Source organism: Echinops telfairi, unplaced genomic scaffold (assembly GCF_000313985.2).
Source record: "Echinops telfairi isolate 266 unplaced genomic scaffold, ASM31398v2 ScPeMD7_23;HRSCAF=83, whole genome shotgun sequence".
Lineage (NCBI taxonomy): Eukaryota > Metazoa > Chordata > Mammalia > Afrosoricida > Tenrecidae > Echinops > Echinops telfairi.
The window spans coordinates 38,634,275-38,658,289 of record NW_022103920.1 but is presented as its reverse complement, the minus strand read 5'-3'; the positions used below and the strand labels follow the sequence as shown (position 1 = coordinate 38,658,289).

Below are 24,015 nucleotides of genomic sequence, written 5' to 3'. Positions count from 1 at the left end.
GGGGAGTTTCTCTTCCTCTTTACACATTGATAGTTAAGCCCTGCTCTGTAGAACTGTAGTTTTATTTTTCTATTAAAGTGTACATTCCTTGAGATCTGTGATAAATTTGGGTATCATTGAGGGCAGACATTGCAATTAATAGAGCCACTTATACACTGTAGTTAGGAAATAAATTGTTTATTGGTCACAATGAATTGTGACTCAAAGAGCTACCACATTAAAGAAGAAATACATGTGTAGGCAGACCTAGAGATGGGACAGATTTGGTTCCGGCCCACCACAGTAAATCGTCTGGCACAAGAAAGCCTGTCACAGAGTTGTTGGTTTCCCAGTGCATATAAGAGTTTGATTTAAAAAAAAAAAAAAAAGTTCGATTTAATGGGGAGGGAGGGGAAAAGTGAGGACCTAATGCTGGGGGCTGAAGTGATGAGGGCAATGAATATACAAATGCATTTTACACAATTTGATGTATGTATGGATTGTGATAAGAGTTGTATGAGCCCCCAATAAAATGATTTTAAAAATAAAAAATTTAAAAAAAAAGATTTAAAACCCAGAACAAAAATCATATTGATGTGAATGAGGGGGAGTGCAGAGTGGAGACCCAAAGCCCATCTGTACACAATCGGACATCCCCTTACAGAAGAGTCACAAGAAGAGAGGAGCCAGTCAGGGTACAATATAGCACCAATGAAACTTTTCTTATTTAATGCCCCTACCCCACCCCCCGCTATCTATCATGAGCCCAATTCTACCTTACAAATCCCGCTAGACCAGAGGATGTGCATGGTACAGATAAGAGCTGGAAACACAGAATCCAGGACAGATAAACTCCTCAGGACCAATAATAGGAGTAGCGATACCAGGAGGGTAAGGGTAAGGTGGGGGGAGAAAGGGTGAACCGATCATGAGCAGATATCAAAGGCTCAAATAGAAAATGATTTAAAATAAGGATGGCAACAAATGTACAAATGTGCTTGACACAATGTATGTATGTATGGATTGTGATAATAGCTTGTATTTGTCCTCAAAATGATTTTAAAAAGAAAGTAAATGTCTAGAAAAGAATGATGGCAACATATGTACAAATATACTTGATACAATTGATGTAAGGATTGTTAATAAGAGTTGTAAGAGCCCCCCAACAAAATGATCTTTTAATTTAAAAAAAGTTGGATTTATACTATATTTTTATTAAAAAATGTACTCTTTCCCACACTGCTCTGTGAAAATTGAGCAGTAGCATTATGAGAACACAAAGTATTGTGGGCATGACCAGCTGTGCCCGGTACAAAGCAAGCACTTGCTACTGGGGAAATGGTGTCAATGGACTTCCTGAATGCAGGGTTTCCCCAGACATTCAATTGGTAAAAATAAAATAAACCACAATATCAGATTAGTGCAATGAAGCGAAGCACTATTAAATGAGGTATAATGATTCTGTAGAAGAAAATACTTAATCTAAAATAAGAATCCTTTGAAATATAGGTGTAATTTAATGCTGACAGCACAATTGTAGGTCAATATCAAGGAGTTGGCCTGGTCTAAAGAGATTCAGATAAAATAATAAAGCAGTGATATCTCTTAGTGGTTATGGCTTACATAAAAATCATAGATAGGGCTTGACATGTGTTCTCTTATTTTGAAGTCGGAGCACCATAACATGGTGTGGGAAGTGAAGACAAACCAGATGCCTAATGCAGTACAGAAACTCCTGCTGGTCATGGACAAGAGAGCTTCAGGGGTGAGCGACTCGATGGAGCTGCTGCAGTGTAATGAGAATCTGCCATCCTCACCTGGATATAACTCTTGTGATGAGCACATGGAACTTGGTAAGCACCTTCTCCAATTCTCTCGGAATTTTACTCAGGTGCAGATTAATGCTCATTTAGGTTAGGTCTCACCTGCCCTGGACCAGGTGGTGCTACTCCTTTTAAAATGTTAGTAAAAATAGCAAGAGGTTGGGCCTTTGGCTACATGGATTCTTTTTTTAAAGTGATTAAGCTGCTTTGTTTTGTGTGGGAGAGTCTGGGTTGTTAAATACCTTTAGGGAAACAATCGTACTGTGTGGCTTTTCAAAGGACACTTCATTTGAAATATCCATTGAGCTCCATAAATTATGCTTGGCCACTCTTTGGATGTTTGGCTGGCTTGATGGGAAAATGACAGTGGACTCATGGCATTTGAGGGTGGCATTTGTAGTTATCGCTGTTCCTGAGCCACTCCAGAGCTATGTGACATACTGTTTTGAGCCGTTCCAACAATAGGTGGCATATAGCTGTGGTAGGATTGCCCAGGTATGATTTTGAATCGCACTGCTTTGAGGCCAGCGTTCAGGAGTTAACCACTTAGCTAATGAGTAACCCTGGCTCCTTGCCCAGCTTTGCAGCTTGGCTTTTGTCCCACATAATATGTAGTTTTCCTAGTATTTATAGAAACACTGCGGCATATATGTAATTATCCTCATTTTCTAAATGATGAAATGGAGATCATATAGAGTAGTGTTTGAGATTTGGGGATCCTAAAAATCCTGAGATACACCTGTTCAAATGCTGCCAAGGGTCTCCTATTGAACAAGGAGTATATTTGAACCAGGTAGTTCATTCTTAATCTTCACATTTTAAGTTCCAAGAGGAGGGAATCAGGAATTTACAGCCCATACTTTTCCCACCTCTCAGTGGTTCCAGAATAAGAAATAATTAAAAAGGAAAACAATAACAAGTAATTAAAAAAAAAAATTCTATGAACTTGAGGGACAGAAAACCTTTTACAATAAATAACAATGTGATGGTCCAAGGAAAGGTAATGGAAGAGAGGTAAATCCCTGTATTTGCATGTGAGTCTTGCTAACTCTTGAGAAGGTCAGGGGTCTGAGTTCACCAGCTGCTCCATGGGAGAAAGATGAGCTGGTTGGCTTCTGAAAAGATTTGCAGCCTTGGAAACTACAGAGCAGTTCTCTGTGCTGTGTGGTCGCTGTGAGTTGGACTTGCCTGGTGGCAGTGGCTTTGTATATTAACTGCGAACTGGATTTTTAAAATGGTGGTGTTTCAGAACTGTTTGTTTCATGAAAGAGGGTACCTTCTAGTCAGTTTTATAGATATATATTCTGAATTAGAGAATTAAGGCATTTCAGTTTTAGTAGGATACTCTGGTTTACTTGCCTGGATCAGAAATAAAGTGTACATGAAAGGAAACGTTGTAGGAAAACTCCCATGACTAGAAGAGTTTCTATGTATACTGAAGCGACCCAGTGGACCTATAATTTGTAGATATGTGCTTCATAAGAGGAATTTTTTTAAGGCTTGCAAAATGTGCCTCCCTCTCTTTTATTTTCTGTGTTTTTTTTACCCCCTTTTAAGAATTCAGTCTTCCTTTTAATATTCTAGCCTCAGTATGTCAATAAGTGATAGTTGATAATGTTTCTAAGGGTTTTTTTTTTTTTTTTCAAATCTTGAGAAGCTGTAAGTCTGTCTTGAACGATTTTTCAAAAACATGAGAAAAAATAACCATTGATATTACTATATTTCAGAAGTTCCTAGTAAAAAGCAGGTTAGTTATAAATCAGAGTCGAATAAATACTACCTTAAAAATTCATAATATAATTTGTATTCTTATCTTTAGCAAATTATTCTTATTATTGCTGTAATCTATATACCATATATACTCATGTATAAGCCAAGTGTTTTCAGCACGTTTTATGTTTTTTTGTGGTAAAATTAGGTGCCTTTGCTGATATTCGGGTTGGCTTATACTCAAGTATATATGGTAATAATTCAGTGTAATTTAAGAACAGCACGCACACACACAACACACAGTGCCTTATTCCTTATAGCACATTAAATCTAAACGTGTCCAAGTAGTGTATGGATGACTCCCAGATGGGCTATAAAAATCTCTGGAGGGTGGGGAGTGGGGCAAAAGGGGAGAACTCAGAAAACACATAATGAACCCTATTTTTCCAATGTCGACAGTTTATAGTAAATATATGTTTTAGGTAGTAAAGCCTTTACCACATCTATAGCCATTGGCTTACTTTTCCATCAAGCTCTGTGTACCCTGTGATGTAAAAGGAACTTGTTTCATTCCAGAAAACAGTTTTCAAATTAAATTGTTAACTTGTGATTTTCCTTTACCAAAATAGTTAAATTTGAGGACTTCTATCCCAACTGCATGTATACTGGCCCAACTGTTGTTATACTACTGCATGCATTGTTAATCATTTTCTTTTTGTAATTTTGTCTTTTTATTTGCAGATGACCTTCCTGAACTTCAGGCTGTTCAAAGTGATCCTACCCAATCTGCCATATTCCAGCTAAGTTCCGAAGTTTCACATCAAGAATATCCAAGACCATCTTGGAATCAAAATACCTCAGACATAACAGAAAATACTTACCGTGAAAATGAGGTGGATTGGTTAACCGAATTAGCAAATATTGCTACCAGTCCACAAAGTCCCCTTATGCAGTGCTCATTTTACAACAGGTAAGAACATTGATTATATTCATATTATAAACTTAATCATTAAAAACCATTTTTAAAAGGTTTTTCCAGCTTTACAGGAAATAATGCTGTTAACCATCTAATGAATAGTTTACTTAAATTGGATGCTAAATCTGGAAAGCTTTTAGATTTCAGCTCCTTTTCTTAAAAATTTCTCAGTGCTATAATTTCATAATTAGAAATTGGGAAAAGCCAATAAAACTAACAGAGTAGAAAATGTTTGTAAATGTTTTACTGTTATCTAAACATGAGACCAAGAGACAGTTTCATTATACATTTCTACATTTATGATAGAAATGAAAATTGTATTTGTCAAATGAACCACAGTTCTCTTTGAGACTGTTAGCAACCCTGAGGGCTTTTTTGGCTGGTTTGCTTAGGCTGGTTTACTTTCACAATTTATATGGCCTTATATTATTTATTCAATTGCTAATATAAAAATTGGCTAGTATTATGATACTGAACTTGTAAAACTTGACTTCATTGGTAAAAACCCCTGTTTGATAGACCCAGGCCAGTGTTTAAGAAAATGAGTTGTGGACAAGGGAACAATCGGAAAATGTTTCTCCTACTCCTGTAGCAGAGGTTTAGTACAGACTGCATAAAATCCGCCCCTCCCCTTTTTAAGGACCACCTCCTTATTTGGCATCTCAGAACTTGAGACCCGCCCCATGCCTGCCTCCCCCCACCTTGCTGTCTTCCTCTCTGCTGCTTTCCCAAACTCCAGAATCCATGGACATTACAACTTCATCCTTTATAGACTTACTGTCGCCCCTCCTGTGAATAGCTGAGGTTTTTGTAAGGATAGGATCTTCATAGTTTCTTGAGTTCCATGTACTCTAAAAGGAACTTAGCCTGAAAGGAGCTTTTGAGGGGAATGGCGAAAGAAAGTTAATACTTTTTAAATAGCGCTATTGAGAGATAACTAGACCTTACATGGTTTATTTTCAACACACATATTAAAAATGGTGTCCAATGACGAAGTTGTAAATAAGCTGCTTTCTGCTGTAGTAAATCCAAGCATTCTCACTTGAATATTTCGTTTTATCTGTGAGAAGTAGTTGGTGAGAATTGAGTGTTGCTCATATTACTGCATTTCCTGTGTGTCAACCGTATAGGACAGAACTGCCTGCTTCATAGGGTTTGGGGCTGTACCCTAATTTTACAAACATAACACCCTTTTACATTTGTTTACCACCTGTTCCCTAACTCCCCTGAGGATTATTTTTGTACATGAGCTATGCTAATTTTATGCTTCAAGGGCACCATTAAAAAACGGCATAGCAGCACTTACAAAAATTGCCTTCAGAGGTAGGGAGGGGGTGGCAAACAAACATAGCAGGCTAGTATTGTTTGTGCAAAAGTACAGGATTCCGTTAGGGAGCAGATCGCTGAGTCTTCTGCAGAGCTGCTGGTGATTCAGACCACCAGCTTTTTTAGCTAATAGCTCAACACTTAACTGTTGTGGCCCCAGGGGCTCTGCTGTAGGCTTAGCCATATTTTATTCATAGTGAGACTGTTTGAATATTTATAAAGGTGGAAGTAAGAAATTGATAGGGATCCATGCAGAAGGACATAATCTTTTATGAATGAAAACATTTTTATATATGTATAAAAAGTAGGTTGCATAAGTAAGTGAAAGTATATAGTACTTTTCAAGTGCACTGTGAATCTAGGGGGGAGTTAATGTCTAGAATGGAGGAGGAGGGTCAGGTAAGAATTTGGGTTAAGGAACAGCATATATAGATGAAATGTTGCTGCCTTTACCTAGTATCTTATGTCTTATACGTGACTCTGGAATTTTACAGATGAAGTTTTTTCATCAAGAGGAAAGATTGTTTTTAATTTTTAAAAACCCTAAATATTGTCATTAAAACGGCTGCCTTGTTTTAGATCATCTCCTGTGCACATCATAGCAACTAGTAAAAGTTTACATTCCTATGCACGCCCTCCACCGGTGTCCTCTTCTTCCAAGAGTGAGCCTGCCTTCCCTCATCACCACTGGAAGGAGGAAACCCCAGTCAGACATGAAAGGGTGAGTGTGCTCACAGTCTGGTTTGCATAACGGTTAGATTGATGAACTGTTCTCCTTTAAGAAAGATGGGAATGGCAGTTCTTGTGGTTCTGGATTTGATTCGACATGGAGCGCTCTTACTGGCTTGAAAACAGAAACAGCACAGGCGTTTGAAACTTCCCATACTTCTCTAAGTTTCATTTTTGGAAGGCATTGTATTTTCCCCAACATGAAGAACAACAACTTATCCATTAGTTATGTTGGCTTGAGATAAAAACAGACATTAACAAGACAGATTTGAAAAATCAAGCTAAGAATGTCTGCAATATTCCCTTACAAGGCAAATAGCGAGTCAGAATCTGGCATCTTCTGCATGTCCTCCCTCTCGGATGATGATGACTTGGGATGGTGCAATTCCTGGCCTTCAACTGCTTGGCACTGCTTTTTAAAAGGTAAAAGACTTTCCCGCAGCCCCCTTGTGTAATAGGCTGGTCACACACATAACGTGTGTCTTCTCCTCACACCCCAGGCACACGGCTGTGCTTTCATCAGGGAAGCAACAGGGACTGGCAGGACGCTGAAGAAGTTGCTAGAGCCGAGGGCTGTGATACTGAGGATGCTCTGCAAATGAGCACTCACAAGGTATATGAGGCATTCTTCCAAATCCTTTGAAAATCTCTCTGTATGAAGTCTGCTGTTTACTTAAAGCTTGAATCTCCACGTGTGTTCTTTACATCACTTGTACTTTTTTTATTTTTTTATTTACATCACTTGTATTTTAAGCAGAGGTTATGTGACGACCCTTGGTTGCCTAGCCTGATGGAGAGGAATAGTGACGTTGGGTACCTTTCTCATTATGCAAAAACCTGTTTCTTATCAGTTTGCATTTTATATCAAAGTAAGCTAACCTGGCATTTAAAAAACAAAATAAAACAATGAAAACAAGTAAATAAATGAACCAAGGGCTTATTTTAGATAGCCCCCAAAGTGATAGGTTAATTCTCCTGAGTAATTGTGAGTTGATTCTGTTGTTAATTTTTAAACACTGACATTCTCTAAGGCTGGAAACACAAGCAGTAGTGGGCAACAGTAAAGTAAACATTGGACTACTTTCGCTTTGAACATTTAAAATTTCTCCCACCTGCACTGTAGGCAGAAAAAACAGCCCTGCAACATGTGCTTGTTTAGGATTCCTTTTGAATCCTGCCTCTGATCCCTACATTCAGTCTCGTGAGAAAAGTAGTCCTGACTTGGCTGTCTTCAGTTTCTTCCCTCCCTTGTTTTACTTATGTCACGATAGAAGCTAGCTTCAGCTGCTACCACTAGGCTTTCAAAGGTATTTAGCTTTATTCTAATTTCTAGGACCAGAGACTTGCTTGCTCTGTTTGACTTCTCTGCAAATGTGACACAGGAGTTAGTTCTTGAAATCGCCATCCCTCAATTTGTGTAGCTCAGCTGTGCCCCAGTTCTCCTAGATCAGTGGTTCTCAACCTTCCTAATGCCACGACCCTTTAATACAGTTCCTCATGTTGTGGTGACATCCCCCTCCCCAACCCCACCATAAAATTTTCTTTGCTACTTTTACGAATCAGGCGACCCCTGTGAAAGGGTCGTTCGGCCCCCAAATGGGTCTCGACCCACAGGTTGAGGACCGCTGTCCTAGATCCTAGGTCTCAGCCTTCTTGGCTGGCTTCCTGTCTGCCCACCCTATTAAATGTTCCACAGGATTCTGCCCTGCTTCTTTCTTCACCAGCTTATCTGTATGGGTATTGTCAGTAGAGGGAAGGGGAAAGCAGGCAGTACCTGAGTCCAGAAACTGTGTGACTGACCTTAGATTGCTAACCTCTGGGCGTTACACGGATCAGGGGTCCTGATCTGTTCAATGGGACTGAATTAGCTTTCACTTGAGTAGCCCTGAGGATACATTGTTTCAAGGTGCTGTTGACCTGATTCTAACTTATGGAGTAGATCAGCCCCATAGGGCTTTCTAGACTTAAATCTTGATGAGAGCTGATCACCAGGTCTTTGGTGGGTTCCAACTGACCACTTTCCCATCAGCAGCTGGGCATTTAACCAGTATGACACCAGGACTCCTCTAGTCATTATACTGTCATTCGTTTATTTACAAATACTAGTCTGTAGCCCTGTACATGTCTGTCTGCATGTTGAACATCTCTGTGAAGTACTAATCTATTCTTCAGATTCTGCTCAGATGACCAAAACTTGGCTTGCTTTCTTTTTCCCACTCTGGCTTATTCTTTCCTTCTTATTTAAAAGATACTGTCCTTCTTGATGTCCAGATTTAAAACTGTAATTGTCTTTTGTAATTCTCTTTCACCCTTCCTAATAGGTCGGGCAATTTTATTACCATAAAGTTTTTCTACAATTCATTTCTCATTCTTTGTTCAGGCTCTAGTTTAATTATGACTGGGCACTATAGCTAGCTTGTTAGCATGTTTGTCTCTTGTGTGATTTGGGATCATATTCATGTTTATATTTCTAGAACTTGGCGCCTGGCACATACTAAATGCCAATAAATATTGCTTGAATTTAGGTTTAATCTAATTCTGCACCGCTGCATAAGTTCAGGTTTTACGTACTCGTTAGTTCCAGGACTACAGTGGTGTTCTTTGTACCCTTAACTTAATTGACTACCTGAGTTGTACCTGTTTTATTGTACCCTCATTGTTACTATTTTAAAATTGACAGTCATATTGATAAAATTTTTCTGATGCCAAAGATGGCTGTCTTCCCCCTTCTCGTTCTTCTTTTAGATTGTGCTTTGAACGGAACTGGGAATCTTCTCGAGCACCGCTCTCTCCTGGAATTAATGCCTTCCTTTAGTGAGCTCCATTAGTGTTAGTTGTGCTTGAATTAAAGTGTTAATCCCCAATCGTATGCTACTAAATGATTGTACATGTGTCTTTTCTTCACTCCTGGGTGAAAGCCCCTTGCAGACAGGGAAGATCCTGCCTTGTTTGTTTTTACTTTTTCCACCAGTCTTGCACGTAATAGGAACTTCATTAATTGTTCAATTGTACATTTCCAATTCATTCCCTCTGTGCGTGTGTTTTCAGGGCTATGGTTCTGATGGGCTAAGGTTGTTATCACACGAAGAAAGCGTATCATTCGGCGAGTCTGTGCTGAAGTTGACTTTTGACCCTGGTACAGTGGAAGATGGGTTACTTACCGTAGAGTGTAAGCTGGACCACCCTTTCTACGTTAAAAATAAAGGTAGGGCTTCAACTGAATTTGTAGTAACATTTTTGTAAGAAAAGCTTCCTAAGTCCTTAATTATGTTTTATGGCTTTGATGATTTAAAAAAAAAAAGGAATTTTTCTTTCCAACTGTGTACGATTGCCATAGAAATGCTTGTAATAAATATCTAATGCTACTTAGGTTTCTTAGCAGCAATCAGGTGGAACTCTACTTACTGTGTGTATGAAAACATTTTCCATCATGTAGCATACTGCATATACAGTAAGCTCTCTGTGACCTTGCTAGTAATTTGGGGAATGGAACATTCTGGCTAATCACATCTTGGCTTAGAATCACCAAATATGTTTTAAACTTAAATCGTTTTTTAGAACCTTACTACAATACAAGTAAAGTTTCATAATTCAGAAATTTGTTTCATGGACCCAGTCATCATCACTTTCTTATTACTTGTACCTTAAAGGCCCCTGAGTAGTACAGTTTGTGCTCAACTGCTAACCTTAAGGTTGGCGGGTGAACCACCACTGGAACTGCCGATGAAAGACCTAGAGACTCGGCAGTCTTCCTCTGTAAAGAGTTCGACCAAGAAAATCCTGTGGAGCAGCTCTGCTCTGTAACACGTGGGGTTTCTTTGAAGTAATTCATTCTTAAGACACAGGAGTGTCTCTTGTTCAGTGAATGCTTGGCGTACTTGCTGTCCCTTTCACTCTGTGTGACAATTGTTTGATTTAACTTTAGGTTGGTCATCCTTTTATCCAAGCCTGACTGTGGTGCAGCATGGCATTCCATGTTGTGAAATCCATGTGGGCGACGTATGTCTACCTCCTGGACACCCCGATGCCATTAATTTTGATGATTCAGGTGTTTTTGATACATTTAAAAGGTAATATTGGATTAACGTTCTCCCTCTGTCTCTCTTTTCAATTAAGGCTTAGTCTTCTTGTAATGATTAAGTTAGATATTTAGGTGGGGAGGCTCAGGATGACTGAGCAGTGTAAATTACTTAAGACAGGTTAGCTTTTGAACAATTAAGCAGTAGAGAATTACATAGAAGAAAGTAAAAGTATGTAGGAAAATTCCATGATCTTTCAATTCTGTTTTCCCATGAACTTTTGAAGTCCTGTGGTGTACGAGGGGGTATCCAGAAAGAAAGTCCCGCTGAGCACACGTGTGGGTGCACATCGAGCACTCACTCTGACTGACTGCACCCAGGGGCGTTGCCTCAGAGGTTCGCTCTGGCCACTGAATTTTTTTATAAAAGCAGTTTGTTCAAACCTTGTTTTTGTGATCGCCAATTTAACAGAACAGCATGTGGCTGTGAAATTTTCCTGCTTGGGAAAAATGCCACGCAAACTATCATGATGTTGAACACAACTTACAAGGATGGTGCTATGGGGAAAACTCAATGTACGAGTGGTTTTCTTGTTTCAAAAAAGGCGAAATGTTGATTGATGACAAACCTCATTCTGCACATCCATCAACTTCCTGAATGGATGAAATGTCGACAAAATTTGTGCACTTTGCACGAAGACTGACAACAGACCATTGAAGAGATGGGAAAGTTATCTGCACTATCTTGGAGCTCGGTGCAGCGAATTTTAACAGAAGATTTGGGGATGAGAAGGGTCCTTGTGAAATTTGAGCCTCGGGTTCTGACTCACTAGGAAAAAGCATCAGGTGGAAACATGCTGTGCTTTGGAAGAGCGGCTCGGAAGTGGCCCAGCCCTTTTTTTCCAAGGTCATCACTGATGATGAGACATGGTGCTATTCTTAGGACCCTGAAAGCAATCATCACTCAAGCCAGTTAGAAGAAGCCATTGTCACCTTGCCCAAAAGCTTGTCAAGTAAAATCAAAGATCAAGATGATGCTCATTTGTTTTTTGATGTGAGGAGGATAGTGCATTTGGCGTTTGTTTCACCAGGTCAGACTGTTAATCAAGCTTTAGAACAGTGGTTCTCAACCTGTGGGTCACGACCCCTTTAGGGGTTGAACGACCCTGTCACAGGGTTCACCCGATTCATAACAGTAACAAAACTACAGTTATGAAGTAGCAAGGAAAATAATTTTATGGTTGGGGGTCGCCACGACATGAACTGTATTAAAGGGTGGTGGCCTTAGGAAGGTTGAGAACCACTGAGTTAGAGGTGCTGAAAAGATTGCATAACAGTGTGAGGCAAAAGCCTGATATATAGCAGACGGGGGACTGGTTTTGCCACCATGACAATGCACCTGCTCACGTAGCCATCTCAGTGCACCAGTTTTTGGCAAAAACAAACAAACAGCATGCTTCTTTTGCCCCATGCACCTTACCTCATTCCCTGTGACTTTTTTGTTTCTGAGAATACAGGGGGACATGAAAGGATAGCAATTTGATGACAGAGAGGAGGTGAAGAAAAAAACAAGGGAGGTGCTGTCAGCCATCCAAACAGATGAGTTTATGTTTCCAAGAATGGAATTGCAGATTTGACAAATGTATTCAGTGTAATGGAGAGTACTTTGAAGGCGATTCATTTTGCAAAAAGTTTAAATACACAGCTTTGGGGGGGGGAAATTCTGGGGTGTTTTTTTTTTTTTTTAATTTTCTGGCTAGATCTTAACTAGTTCCTAAATCTTTTATTAGCATCACTTGTAGTTAACAAGCTTACTTAATTTTAACTTTTGTATCTTTATGTAGTAGTCATTTTTTTTAAACTTACAGTATTTAATAAAGGTAGCATTTATTCATAACAAACTTTCACTGCCACTAAGTTGATTCTGACTCATAATGACCTTATAGGACAGAACTGACTCTGGGTTTCTGAGACTGTAATCCTGTTTGTTTGTTTTTTTTTAATGTTTGCATATATATTTTAATCATTTTATTAGGGGCTCATACAGCTCTTATCATAATACATACATTGTGTCAAGCACATTTGTACATTTGTTGCCATCATCATTTTCAAAACATTTTCTGCTTGAGCCCTTGGTATCAGCTCCTCATTTTTCCTGCACCCTCCCCGCACGAACCTTTGATAATTATTTTTTCATGTCTTACTCTGACCAATGTTTCCCTTCACTCAGGTTTCTTTTGTCTGACCCCCAGGGAGGAGGGGTTTATATATGTAGATCCTTGTGATTGGTTCCCCTCTTTTCTCCTGACCTTCCCCTTCCCCTCCTGGTAGTATTCATTCTAGATAAATATATATATATAACGAATGATATATATATCTATATCTTGCATGGCTTAGCAAATAATACAAAATAGCAAAAGTTTGACATTTGGAAAGACCTAGACAGAGAAGCTGTAAGGACAAATGAACCAACATGTCCCAGGAGCTCCTCCATCTCCCCCCCCCCCCCAAGTTTTGTCTGAGCAGCAGGAACAGCCAAGCTCTTTGGACACCCAGAGCCATATCCTCTTCCCCTTTCTGTCTCCTACCCGTGGGTCAGTGCTGCACACTTAGGGTTTTTAAAACCATTGTGGGAAAATGATAAAAGGAGAGCTCCTTTTCCTTACACACACCCCCACACACACCCTCTCTTCGTGTCCAGGCATGACACATGCTTGTATCTTAAGGATAATTGGGGTTACTGTAACAAAGCAAGTCACATAAGACCTGGCACAGGGCCTGCCTGTGCTAAATGAATGTCTGCAAGATTGGAATGGAAAATGCTATTTGATGATATCTGTCATATATACTGAAACATGGGAGCAAAGAGAGATTTTAAAATCTGATATTATTACAATATGGATCAGTAATAATGTTCATACTTTGTAGAGAGTATAAATTGCAAAACAAGGTTTGGCTGTATTTTGTCAAAGGTGATTTATCAGCAATTCCATGTCTATGTATGTTTATACAGCCCGGAGAAGAACGTTCTTACAGACATGCACTAAGAAATGTGTAAGTTTGTAGTTGTTGTTTTATGATAGCAATATCAGTACACCATAACCAGAAAGTGAATAAATTGTGAAATATAATGGAATTCTTTTAGGAAAAAAATATTTTTTTTTAGTGTTTTAACCACAACATTGAGTATAATTTATTAATGACAAATAATTTTGTCCATAGGAAAAAGTTTGGGTATTAATCCATGAGATAATATCAATAATTATTTTTGGGATGTGGCACTGCTGGTAACTTTTCCTTTTTCCTTTAGATTTTTTTTGTTACAATGAGCATTACTTTTTTTTCTGAAATTAACATTTTAATCAGTTTATTGGAGGCACTTACAGCTTTTATAACAATCCATCCATCCATCTATTGTGTCAAGCTCATTTGTACATTTTTTTTCCTTTTAGGAAAAATTTTAAGGAAAAAATAATTTTCAGAATATGGTTTGATTCTGTTGTTTCATGGAATGACATTCTTTAGAAAAAAAATTTTAGAATAATAGATGTACTTAAATTTATATTATCTTTAAATATTACTGTTGATATACGGAGTATAGTTAATAGATTGAATTTTGATTTGGTGAGCATATTGTCTGACCTGAGGAGGCAGACAAGGCAGTGGCAGGAAGAAGGAAGCCCATTGTCAAGAGAGGACCCCAGAATATGTTCCCAGGTACCCCTTAAGCACGTAGGGCAAGATGTACAAGGGACAAGACAGCTGACTTGACCATCAGGCAACAGGTAATAAATGAATGTTCTAAGCACAGTTACAGCTTTCTAGATGAGACAACTTCCAGGTGAGAGCATGATCTCAGGAAGCGATTCTGAGGCACTGAGAATTGAGGCCAGTTGTTTGGGCATCAGGCAAGTATGAAAGGGTCCCTTTTATCTTTATGAAGGTGTTTCTATTCAAGTGAGACAGTCATTGGACAAGGAAGGCCCACTGTGTGCCAGTCACAGTACATACACTAGTTTATCTTCGCTCCTGTGCGTAGGGCATCCTCATTTTACAAAGTAGGGATTCAAGCAGAAAGCGGAACATGCCTGAAACAAAGCTAATAGATGATAGAGCTTGGCTGCAAGCTTTGATCTGGTAAAGCTTCCAAATTCAGTACTGTATCGCCTAATCTGGGAGATCATCTATCATAATACTTTGTACTTCTGTAGGGTACCGACTATATGCCCACATCAGCATATTTCAGCAACAGTGCAGAAAATCTTATCTTCATTTAACAGATAGATAAACTAAGGCTAGATGGTGTATTAACTTAACCAAGTTCATATTCCTAGTAAGTGTAAGATTTACACCCAGTTAAAATGTTAATATTCTCCAGTATTGTATGAAACGATATAACCCTGAGAATTGCTCAGCTGATATGTGAGCGTCTAGTCCGTAGGTGTTGAGCATTGAAGTATAAAACCAGTGAAGACTTCAGACCTTGCCTACGTTGCGTGTAGTCCAAAGAAGGCAATGGGTTGCTAAATGTGTACAGTGTGGTACACTGATTGACAGGCAGCGTAGCCTGGTGAGTCCGTGAGCGCTCGAGCTGGACTGGCTAGCTCGATTCTGGCTCCACAGCCTCTTTGAAACTGTGGACCTTGAAGTATATTAACTTGTCGGTCGTTTTTCCTTTTTAATCTTTAAACTGGGGGTGCTATTGGAAGGAAGATTAAATGAATTAATAGATGGGATGTTAAAAGGCACACTACAGTAAATCAAAGAAAGCGGTAATGGGCATTCCAAACTGAAGGAGTGGCATGTGCAGAATGGACAAGAGTGTGAGACGAGGCACATTCCAGAAAGAGTGCTGATCTTAGAGGTGTAACGGAGGATGAAGCGGTTTGTGTTTTCTTGCATCCTGAATCTTTCAAATACTAGTCATGGTAGAAATTTTAGCATTAAATATTTCAAATTGGTTTAAGTTGGATCTATAAGGGGGATGGATGATTGTTAAGTATGGACCACTAGAGGGCGGTGTTTCCAAATTTTTAGAATCAGCTAACCAAAAAATAGTTTGGTATTTCAAGTTGTAGTTAAATATTTCCCTGTAGTGGAGATTAATAATTTTCTAATAGTTTTCTTTATAATGTGAGTGTAAGTTTCCTGATCTTGAAACAACACATAGGAGGGGCTTAAGACAGTGTGGCACTTGCAGAACTTCTGATAGGATAATAATTACTGGAGTCACGGGGCAAGTGCCTTTATTTCATTTACTACCATTAAAAAATAAGACATTTTGGAATTAATAATTGGTCATTTATCCTCAGTGAATGGCATGAAACTTGTTTGTTTAGCCATCTTCCTGTCTTTATAGTAATGTTTAATCCCATAGGGTCCTCTAACTTGTCTCAGCCTCTTTTCTGTATTTATTCGGCTGTTTCGGGGCGAGAATGAAGAGCGGGGTTTGGAATAAAATCTGAATTAAAGGGTGCAGAGTAGGGGAGAGAGTGTTGACACATTTGGAACAATTCTTTTGCCAGGTTTGGCCTTTAGCTTTAATTAAAAGCTAAGGTCTACCTTAACTAATTTTCACCTAAGGCTTTTAATTCATATGATTACTATTTGCCTTGAGTTAATTGTTGTCTCCTCAGTGAGTTGTAATTCAAAGTTAGGAAGCCTGGGGCTTTGGAGGTAGACAGTTGTGGGTTTGAATCGTAACACGTGGCTCTTGTAATGCAGCGGTGCCTTTTTAGACGGCTCCGACACCAAGAAGGGGCAATGATGCACTCGAAGTAGCCGTGTTAAAGAGAACATGCAACCTGGGGAGGCCGCGTTGTTTATGGGAAAATGGAACTCTCAGATAATAGAAGTTTCCACCAACGACTTGTTAAAACCCCTCAATAGCCCATCTCCATGTACCTTTCCTGATAATCTGCCTCTTCCCTATGAACTTTTAAGTGCGGTGTCTGTTAGAATGCTTGCATTGTCGGATGGCCCTTCCGGCATACTAAGGCTGTTTGCCTCCACACAAGTTCCTGTAGTTGGTTTTAACAGTTTAAAGTGCTCACACCCGCTTGCTGTCTGTCTCTGGTAGTCACTTGCTGGCCCTGATAGATGCCTGTCTGTCACTGTCTGCCTCTCCAGATCAAGGCTCCTATAGACCAAGCAGTCCGATTTTTGAAACTGTCAGATTTTAATCTGAAGTCAGAGAAGTTGGGTTGTGAGGAAGACTTAGAGGAGGTACTTGCTGTTTATAAAGCAGGTGTCTTAGCAGAGTCCCGTGAGGGCCTCAACGTCTTTCAGCAAAGGGTTTTTCTGTTTTACTTCCTGGGTAGTCTCAGTGGCTACATGACCTAGCTACGTGAGGCATCACCTTTAAGCAGTTGCAGCGGCCAGGTCAAAGCAGTAGAACTTTGGTAATGTTTGGTAGGAGTGAATACATTGTCATTTCCGGACAAATCTCATGGCTTTTTGTTGTTACATAACGTACTATGTTTTGCAAACTGGCTCATCCGAATTAACTTAAAACCCTTTTGTTTGTTCTTAATTTTCTAGCTATGACTTCACCCCTCTGGATTCTTCTGCAGTGTATGTGCTGAGCAGCATGGCGCGTCAGCGGCGTGCATCTTTGTCTTGCGGGGGCCCTGGTGGTCAAGACTTTGCCAGAGCAGGATTCAGTAAAAACTGTGGCTCCCCTGGACCATCACAGCTCTCTTCCAATTCCTTGTACGCTAAAGCTGTCAAAACCCACAGCACAGGGACTGTGAGTGCCACGTCTCCTAACAAGTGCAAAAGACCAATGAATGCCTTCATGCTTTTTGCCAAAAAATACAGAGTCGAATATACTCAGATGTATCCAGGGAAAGATAACAGGTCAGTTCAATTCTCTGGAACTTTTTATTGTCTGGATCTACTTTTTAAACAGTTTTAAAAAGTGGGGAGGGCAGGAAGAGTTGTAAGTAGAATTTGGGGACCGTGTGCAACAATTATGGTACCTCGATGGGCAAGTAAGGTAGCAGTCTATGTAGCTTTTCAAAAATAAGAAATGTCCTTAGTCTGTTAGAGCTCACACTTCATAGACAAATCTGCTAAATTTTTATCATCCAAGCATTTTAATAAATTGAAGTTTCTGTAAGCAAAATTACTAAAGATATTCTTTGGATATGTTTAGAAATACAGGCGTTTTTTTTCTGGAGGGATATTTCATTTCCCTCTACGTTCTATTGCTATGAACAAAGAAAAGCTAGAAAATAAGATTGAAGCACTTAATTCTAAGCCTGGGTTACAGATTGAGAAGGGAATTTCTGGCTACCTGAACCAGACTTTTAGTGTCTCAGTGTGCACTATTTGAAATAGCCAGTTAGTGCCCTCCACGGGCAGTGCTGCTTGAGTCATGGACCGCACCACCATGTGGAGACTGGGCTTGAGTGCAGCCATCACACCGCAGGGCCTCTCACTGGAGGCTGGCGTTGCTGTGATGCTGCCCAGCTCTCCGTGGCACTGCCCACTGAGACCGAGCAGGAGGACTTAGAAAAGCTTGGCAGTCTACTTCCGGAGACCCACAGGGATCCAGGCCTGTGAGTCGAGTCCTAGGCCAGCTCCTTGACAGTTACAACCAACAGCAGTTCACGTGGGTTCACAGCATTGTAATGCAGCTGAGACAACTGTTTCACCAAGTGCAGATGTTATGAAAGCTGTAGTTCTTATGCAAACAAAAACTAAAAGGCACCTGAAGTTTTTGGAAGACGTGGGAAGGAAGACCGGAAAATTTTGGAAGGTATTCATCGTTTAGGATTAATGCTTTAAAAAACTACTTCTAGATCAGCAGTATATATAAAGGTTTATCCATTGACTAAACTTAGGATTTCCTAAAAAAGTCCTTGGCCCCTCACAGAACTCTGTCAGCCACATGCTTTCTTCTGGCAAGCACTTCCTTCCTCTAGACCCTACTCACCCCACCTCTTCTTAATGCATCCACATGCAACCGAATGTAGCTTTCTGAAGCAGTAACTCATTTTCATAAGCTGTATTTAATTAAACCCTCCCCCAATTAACTGTTTCCTTTTCAAATCCATAGTTACTTTCCAAGTGCCATGATTTTAAATATTTTTCATCTCATGTCTTTAACACTGCAGCAGTATCCTCTAAGATGTAAAGAGATCTTAAGACACATTTAATTGGGCTGGGCAGAAGTTCCATTTTTATTTTCCGTGTGGAACGAAGATAATGCACCTTATGTTCATTCTGGAGCCGATCCTAAAGGATCTAAGGGTAGGAAAGACATTTTAAAGTAGGAACATCCATTCTTTGGGCTGGGGGGTCGGGGGTATCTTTGCCAGATCCAAAGGATGTACTTGTTTACAACTGAACCACGCAGGAACTGCACAGCCTTGGCACTGGTGGTGCCAGTATACCGAGTAACTTAGAGCGTCTGTTCCTCCCACCACTCAGACCAGCCCCGTTCTCCAGGGGGTCACGTTCTTTTCTGCTGGAGCCCTTGGTATCAGCTAATTGTCCCCTCCCCTACTCATGAACCCTTGATAATTCATACATTTTTTTTCCTTACACCGACTGCTGTCTCCCTTCACCCACTTTTCTGTTGTCCATCTCCTGGGGAGAGGGTTATATATCGATCATTGTGATCGCTCCCCCCCCCCCCTTTCCCCTTAGTTTTTCGTTTTTCAAAGAAAGAGGAAAGAACTTTTAATTGAATCAACTTAATTGGATAAGAAAAATATAGTTACTTATCTTCTTTAATAGTAGCAGGTGCTTCTGTGGTTACCATTCTCCTAAGAGATGCCCCTCTCTGTAACTTCCCTATCAGTGTAAAGTCGCTTATACATACTTGTGCATGAGTGTCTGGGGTCTTGGGCCCTGGATGGAATAAGTGTGAAGAGCACTTGGTAGGAGTTTCATGAAAATGGCATGTCTTCAGCACTGGCTGTTCGTTTTACAGAGCCATAAGTGTGATCCTTGGGGACAGGTGGAAGAAAATGAAGAATGAAGAGAGGAGGATGTACACGTTAGAAGCAAAGGCTTTGGCTGAAGAACAGAAACGTTTGAATCCCGATTGTTGGAAAAGGAAAAGAACCAATTCCGTACGTTACACCACATAGTTACGTGAGACCCCCGTGATCTGTCCCTTAACTGTACTGCCATGTTGGAGTCGTGTTGTAACCTTCACAAGGGCGTGCCGATGCTCTTAGCATTTTTATATTTAAAACCAGAGTGTTTCTACGCCCTCGTGTAAGGGCAGGCCTGCCTTTCTTTGCACCGTTCAGTGCACTTCCTCTCACGGCGCGCACAGGTGAAGTCTTGAGGGCGATGTTTGGCCTGAATATTGAGGTGGAAAAGGCATTTTGGAACCGTTTCTAGTTGGGCTGAAAAGCGACTATTATTAGCCCTTTAGCACAGGCTTTCTTGTCACTGGTGAGGGCCCCCAGAAGGCTGAGCGGTGTGCGGCCCGCTAACCTTCCCGGAGCCTGCTTCCATGGGCACCGCCTTTCCAGATTCAGGTCCGAAAGGGCGATAAGCATGTTTGTGCCATAAAGGTGCTGCCTTGAGTGCATCTGGTTCTTAGAGCTTTCCCACTTCTAGACAGAGCTCTTTGCGAGATTTTTAGGTCAAGTATAAGAAAATGTCAGGTAGAACAGAATGGGCTCATGTCAACAGATCAGAAACATGCAGGGGCGAAGTGGGCACTGTGCAGCAGGAGAGCCGGCCACCGCTTCTCTGTTCTGTCATGTTCATGCTGACTTCTTGGACATGCAGCGGTTCGCAAACGACCCTTTCACAGGGGTCACCTAATTTCTAACAGCAAAATAACGACCCTTTCACAGGGGTCACCTAATTTCTAACAGCAAAATGACAGTTACAAAGTAGCAACGAAAATAATGTTATGGTTGGGGTGGGAGGTGTCACCATACCATGAGGAACTGTATTAAAGGGTCGCAGTGTTAGGAAGGTTGAGAACCACTGTTGTACAGGTAGGTCACATCTGTTAAACTTTTTCAAGAATTTATAGAATTACTCTAGCCAGTTTGCCACGTACAAGGAGGTTTGCACAATTGGATTTGGAAGTTGTTTAGAATTGCGTGTGGTAGGACTGGGCCTATGTCCCCTTTCTGCTCTTTCTAGTCTCTGTTGCCACGTTCATAAGTTCTCTAGGTAGCTTAGCCCTCGGAGAGTAGCAAGCTTGTTTTCTTCTTTTTTTAATCACCACTCTCGAGAAAGCTCTTTTTAATGTGTATTTATAACCATTGTCTTATACACCCCTCTTAGTTTTCATATGTAGAACTACTGTGTATTAATTTGTCAACATTCACTGAGTTTAATTTTATTTCCACAGGGCTCACAACAACATTAAACCAGGATGCTTATGTTCTTAAGTCTGTATTTGCATAAACATTGACTCTTGATGGAAAGACTTAAGAAGATCAAGGTCTCACCATTTGTCCTGAATTCGTGTGACCATAAAATACTGATAGCATTGAATCTTGAAATGATTTAATATGAGTGAGGATTTGCTTTCTCCATTAGAGCATTAAGCAAGCTAAAACTATCAACATTGTAAACCAAATTGCCTTATTTTTCTTCCAAACTTCATATATGTCTATCAGGTAATAGAGGCTTGAAAATTGATATCCTGTGGTGCTAAAGTACAGTAGAAAGAGGAGAATTGTATACATGTTTTATTTTAAATTGTACAAAAGAATTTAAAAATAGGTAACTGCTGTTTATACATTGGCTCCCTACTGCTTATTAACCTGTATTGTACACACAATGGGATGAAGCAGGCGCTGGGAGTTGGTCTTTCCTTTGAGCAGCCACCACACAGTCCAGCCTCTGCCCAGCACGGGCACTCCTGGTCTGGCCAGTGCCAAGAGGCTGCCACAGCATGTTGCAGGTGGGTGATGCCCCTGTCCCAGAGCCACCTGCGGTAGTACCACAGGATGCGGAGTTTGTGCACCAGGTGGCAGCACCCATCCATTGTATCCGATGGAGTCCTAGCCCCGGTCCAGCTGTTAGTTAATAGCATTGGAATATAGTCACTGTAATGGTGCTATTAACAGTCGACACCATTGTATTTTTTAACTTTGTGCCCTATATCTCCTCAGCCACGTATCCTAAATATCTTATTTGTCATCCTGTCTTTATGGTGGGGGCAGACTTTGCACTTACTGCAGTGCAACACTCGCACTTTACTTTCCTCCAACTGTCTGGAAGAGAGCAGACACGCTGGCGAACAGCTGCTTCTGCTCTGAGCTACAATCATGCTTTTCATGTGACTTACCGAGCCGTGTTTCTGGTTAGGAATCACAGCTGTAAAATTGATTTCAGTTCATTACACTTCATAATGTTGCCCCTAAATTTTGCACACTATATTCTTGTATATTATTTCAAATAAAATGGAGAGTAAAAAAGGGTTTTCGTGACTTCTGCTGAATGACCTTGACTGAATATCATATTTAAGTTGTGAGAACAGGGGTTTTCTGGGTGTTAGTGAAACATGATCTTGGCACTTGAAGGATTCCTGATGGGACTTCAGATTCCAAAGAAAAAGGCAAGTGTGATACTGACATAGGGGTCTACGCTGTCTGATTTATAGAAAGTATAGAATCAAATAGTGCCTATTTTTAATTTGACGTAACTGTTACAAGGTTACAGCCTCAGTATCTAGTGCTGCTGTAATGCATAACAAGCAGACGCCATGACCCACAGAAACGCACATTCTTGTCTCGGAGCCCAGAGTGTCTGTTCCGGCTGCTCAGGCTGTCTGGCAGCGCCGTCCTCGCCGTCTGCGCTCCCGAGCGGTCCTCTGGGCTTGGCATCTCTTGTTGAGTCTTGTGTATCTCGAGATCATTTGTCCAATGTGGGAGGATGTGATCGGTATGACTGAACTGTACTGTTTACTCTGAACAAAACAATCAACTATAAAGATGGAAGACCTATCCTGTACCAGTTTAGCCTCATCACCATAACAAACTTGACAATGAATTCTAGCCACAGGCATGTAAGAGGTTGTGATTTATAATTAAAATTGGGGGTGGGGGTGGGACATAAAATGCAATCCATTATAAAGCCTCCTCAGTCTGCTTTTAATAAAATGAGACACAACCAGAGTTGCTTTATTTAAAGATGCAATGTGACATTTAAAACATCAGTGGCCCCAAACAATACTGGAACCCTTTGGGAGTCCTTGACTCACCTCAGAGATGGGAATTTTGTTGATGGGGGCTTTGACTAGGCAGCAGAAGTATTTAAAGCTCCTCCCAGTGATTCTTTTTTCCAGTAGAATCTGGGGACCCCTGAGCTGTATACTACTTAGCATATATACTTGTATATAAGCCGAGGTTTACAGGACATTTTTAATGCAGTTTTTGTGGTAAAATTAGGTGCTTTGGCTGATATTTGGGTCAGTTGGGGGAATGGTGTCTGTAGAGGTAGCTCAGACCCTGTTAAAAGTGACAGGGACCCATTGGAGGAAAATCTTTTGTGATGGGAAGGTTTTACTTAGCCTTGTAGGAAAGTCAGCTGGGATAGATGAGAGGTGGATGCCTTTTTATAGTGATAAATCTATTTTGACATTTTATTCTCAAACCTATGAGTGCTAGGTAAGAGGTAAACAAAAGGATCAATAGGAAATAGAGACAATTACATCCTTTTAGAATCGAGAGCATGTTCTAACTCAACTTTGAATGGGCTATCAACGAACAAATGGAGATTAACAAGTATTTCACATTGTTACTGAAGAGCATTCATAGCTTTCTGAAGCAGATTAACCATTATGGGGTAAACTGGTGCAAATTCTTTGCCTTCTCGGCTTCTTACTGATTGGACGTAAGCTTCCAGGGCTCCCCTGAAAACCAAAATGAAAGCATGTCAAAAGTTACACGAATAAAACGGTACCAGTAGATCCACATGACAAAGAAGCTCATTTCTAGAACTGCCGTGCACAAGCCAAGGGACAAGCCTTCCAACGGTAGGCAGTGTGGCTATGGCTCTCACCTACGGAACTGAAGCCCTTGTTGCATTTGTGTCCGACTGCAACAAGAGGAGCCCTGCCTGTGGAAGTGGCTGAGTGCACAGCTGCTGAAGGAAAGGTCGGGGTCCGGACCACCAGCCCCTGGGCAGGGGGATGTGGCAGTCCTCTGCAAAGGTCACGGCCTTGAGGGGCTGTAAGAATGGAAGCATCTTGCACCCCCACGGGCGTGTGGAAAGGTCTGTGACTTCTGCATCAACTGCCTTGGGTTAACTAATGGGCAGCCTCGGTTCTCTGTTCAGTGTGGTACTTCGGGTTGCTCTGAGTGCCAGGCTGGGCTGGCCTCTCCACCAGCCAATTGCTCATCTGCCTATGGGACCCAGCTGTGAGAATGAGACGATGGCAGTGGGGGCACCTGGCCTCTGGTAGGTGCCCAGAAGGCACTTAAATTCTGTTTGCTTCCACGGTTCGCATGTGAGCACCGGGG

General features: G+C 40.8%; 2 protein-coding genes across 2 annotated transcripts in view; one reads left to right on the top strand and one right to left on the bottom strand.

Moving 5' to 3' along the window:
* Positions 1-1,612: 1,612 nt before the first annotated feature.
* Positions 1,613-21,972, top strand: HBP1 (HMG-box transcription factor 1). The gene is made up of 10 exons (XM_004702595.2): positions 1,613-1,832; positions 4,254-4,482; positions 6,394-6,535; positions 6,855-6,966; positions 7,044-7,156; positions 9,592-9,748; positions 10,469-10,613; positions 17,102-17,419; positions 19,503-19,644; positions 20,895-21,972. Exons 1-10 carry the CDS (start codon positions 1,628-1,630, stop codon positions 20,910-20,912), a joined length of 1,581 nt encoding a protein of 526 aa, XP_004702652.2. The 5' UTR covers positions 1,613-1,627; the 3' UTR covers positions 20,913-21,972.
* COG5 (component of oligomeric golgi complex 5) overlaps positions 21,043-24,015 on the bottom strand; it is a 296,280-nt gene continuing 293,307 nt past the window's right edge. The window contains exon 23 of the mRNA XM_045288944.1: positions 21,043-23,405. Within this exon, the coding sequence (XP_045144879.1) occupies positions 23,291-23,405 (115 nt within the window). The 3' untranslated portion in view covers positions 21,043-23,290. The remainder of the gene's footprint in view (positions 23,406-24,015) is intronic.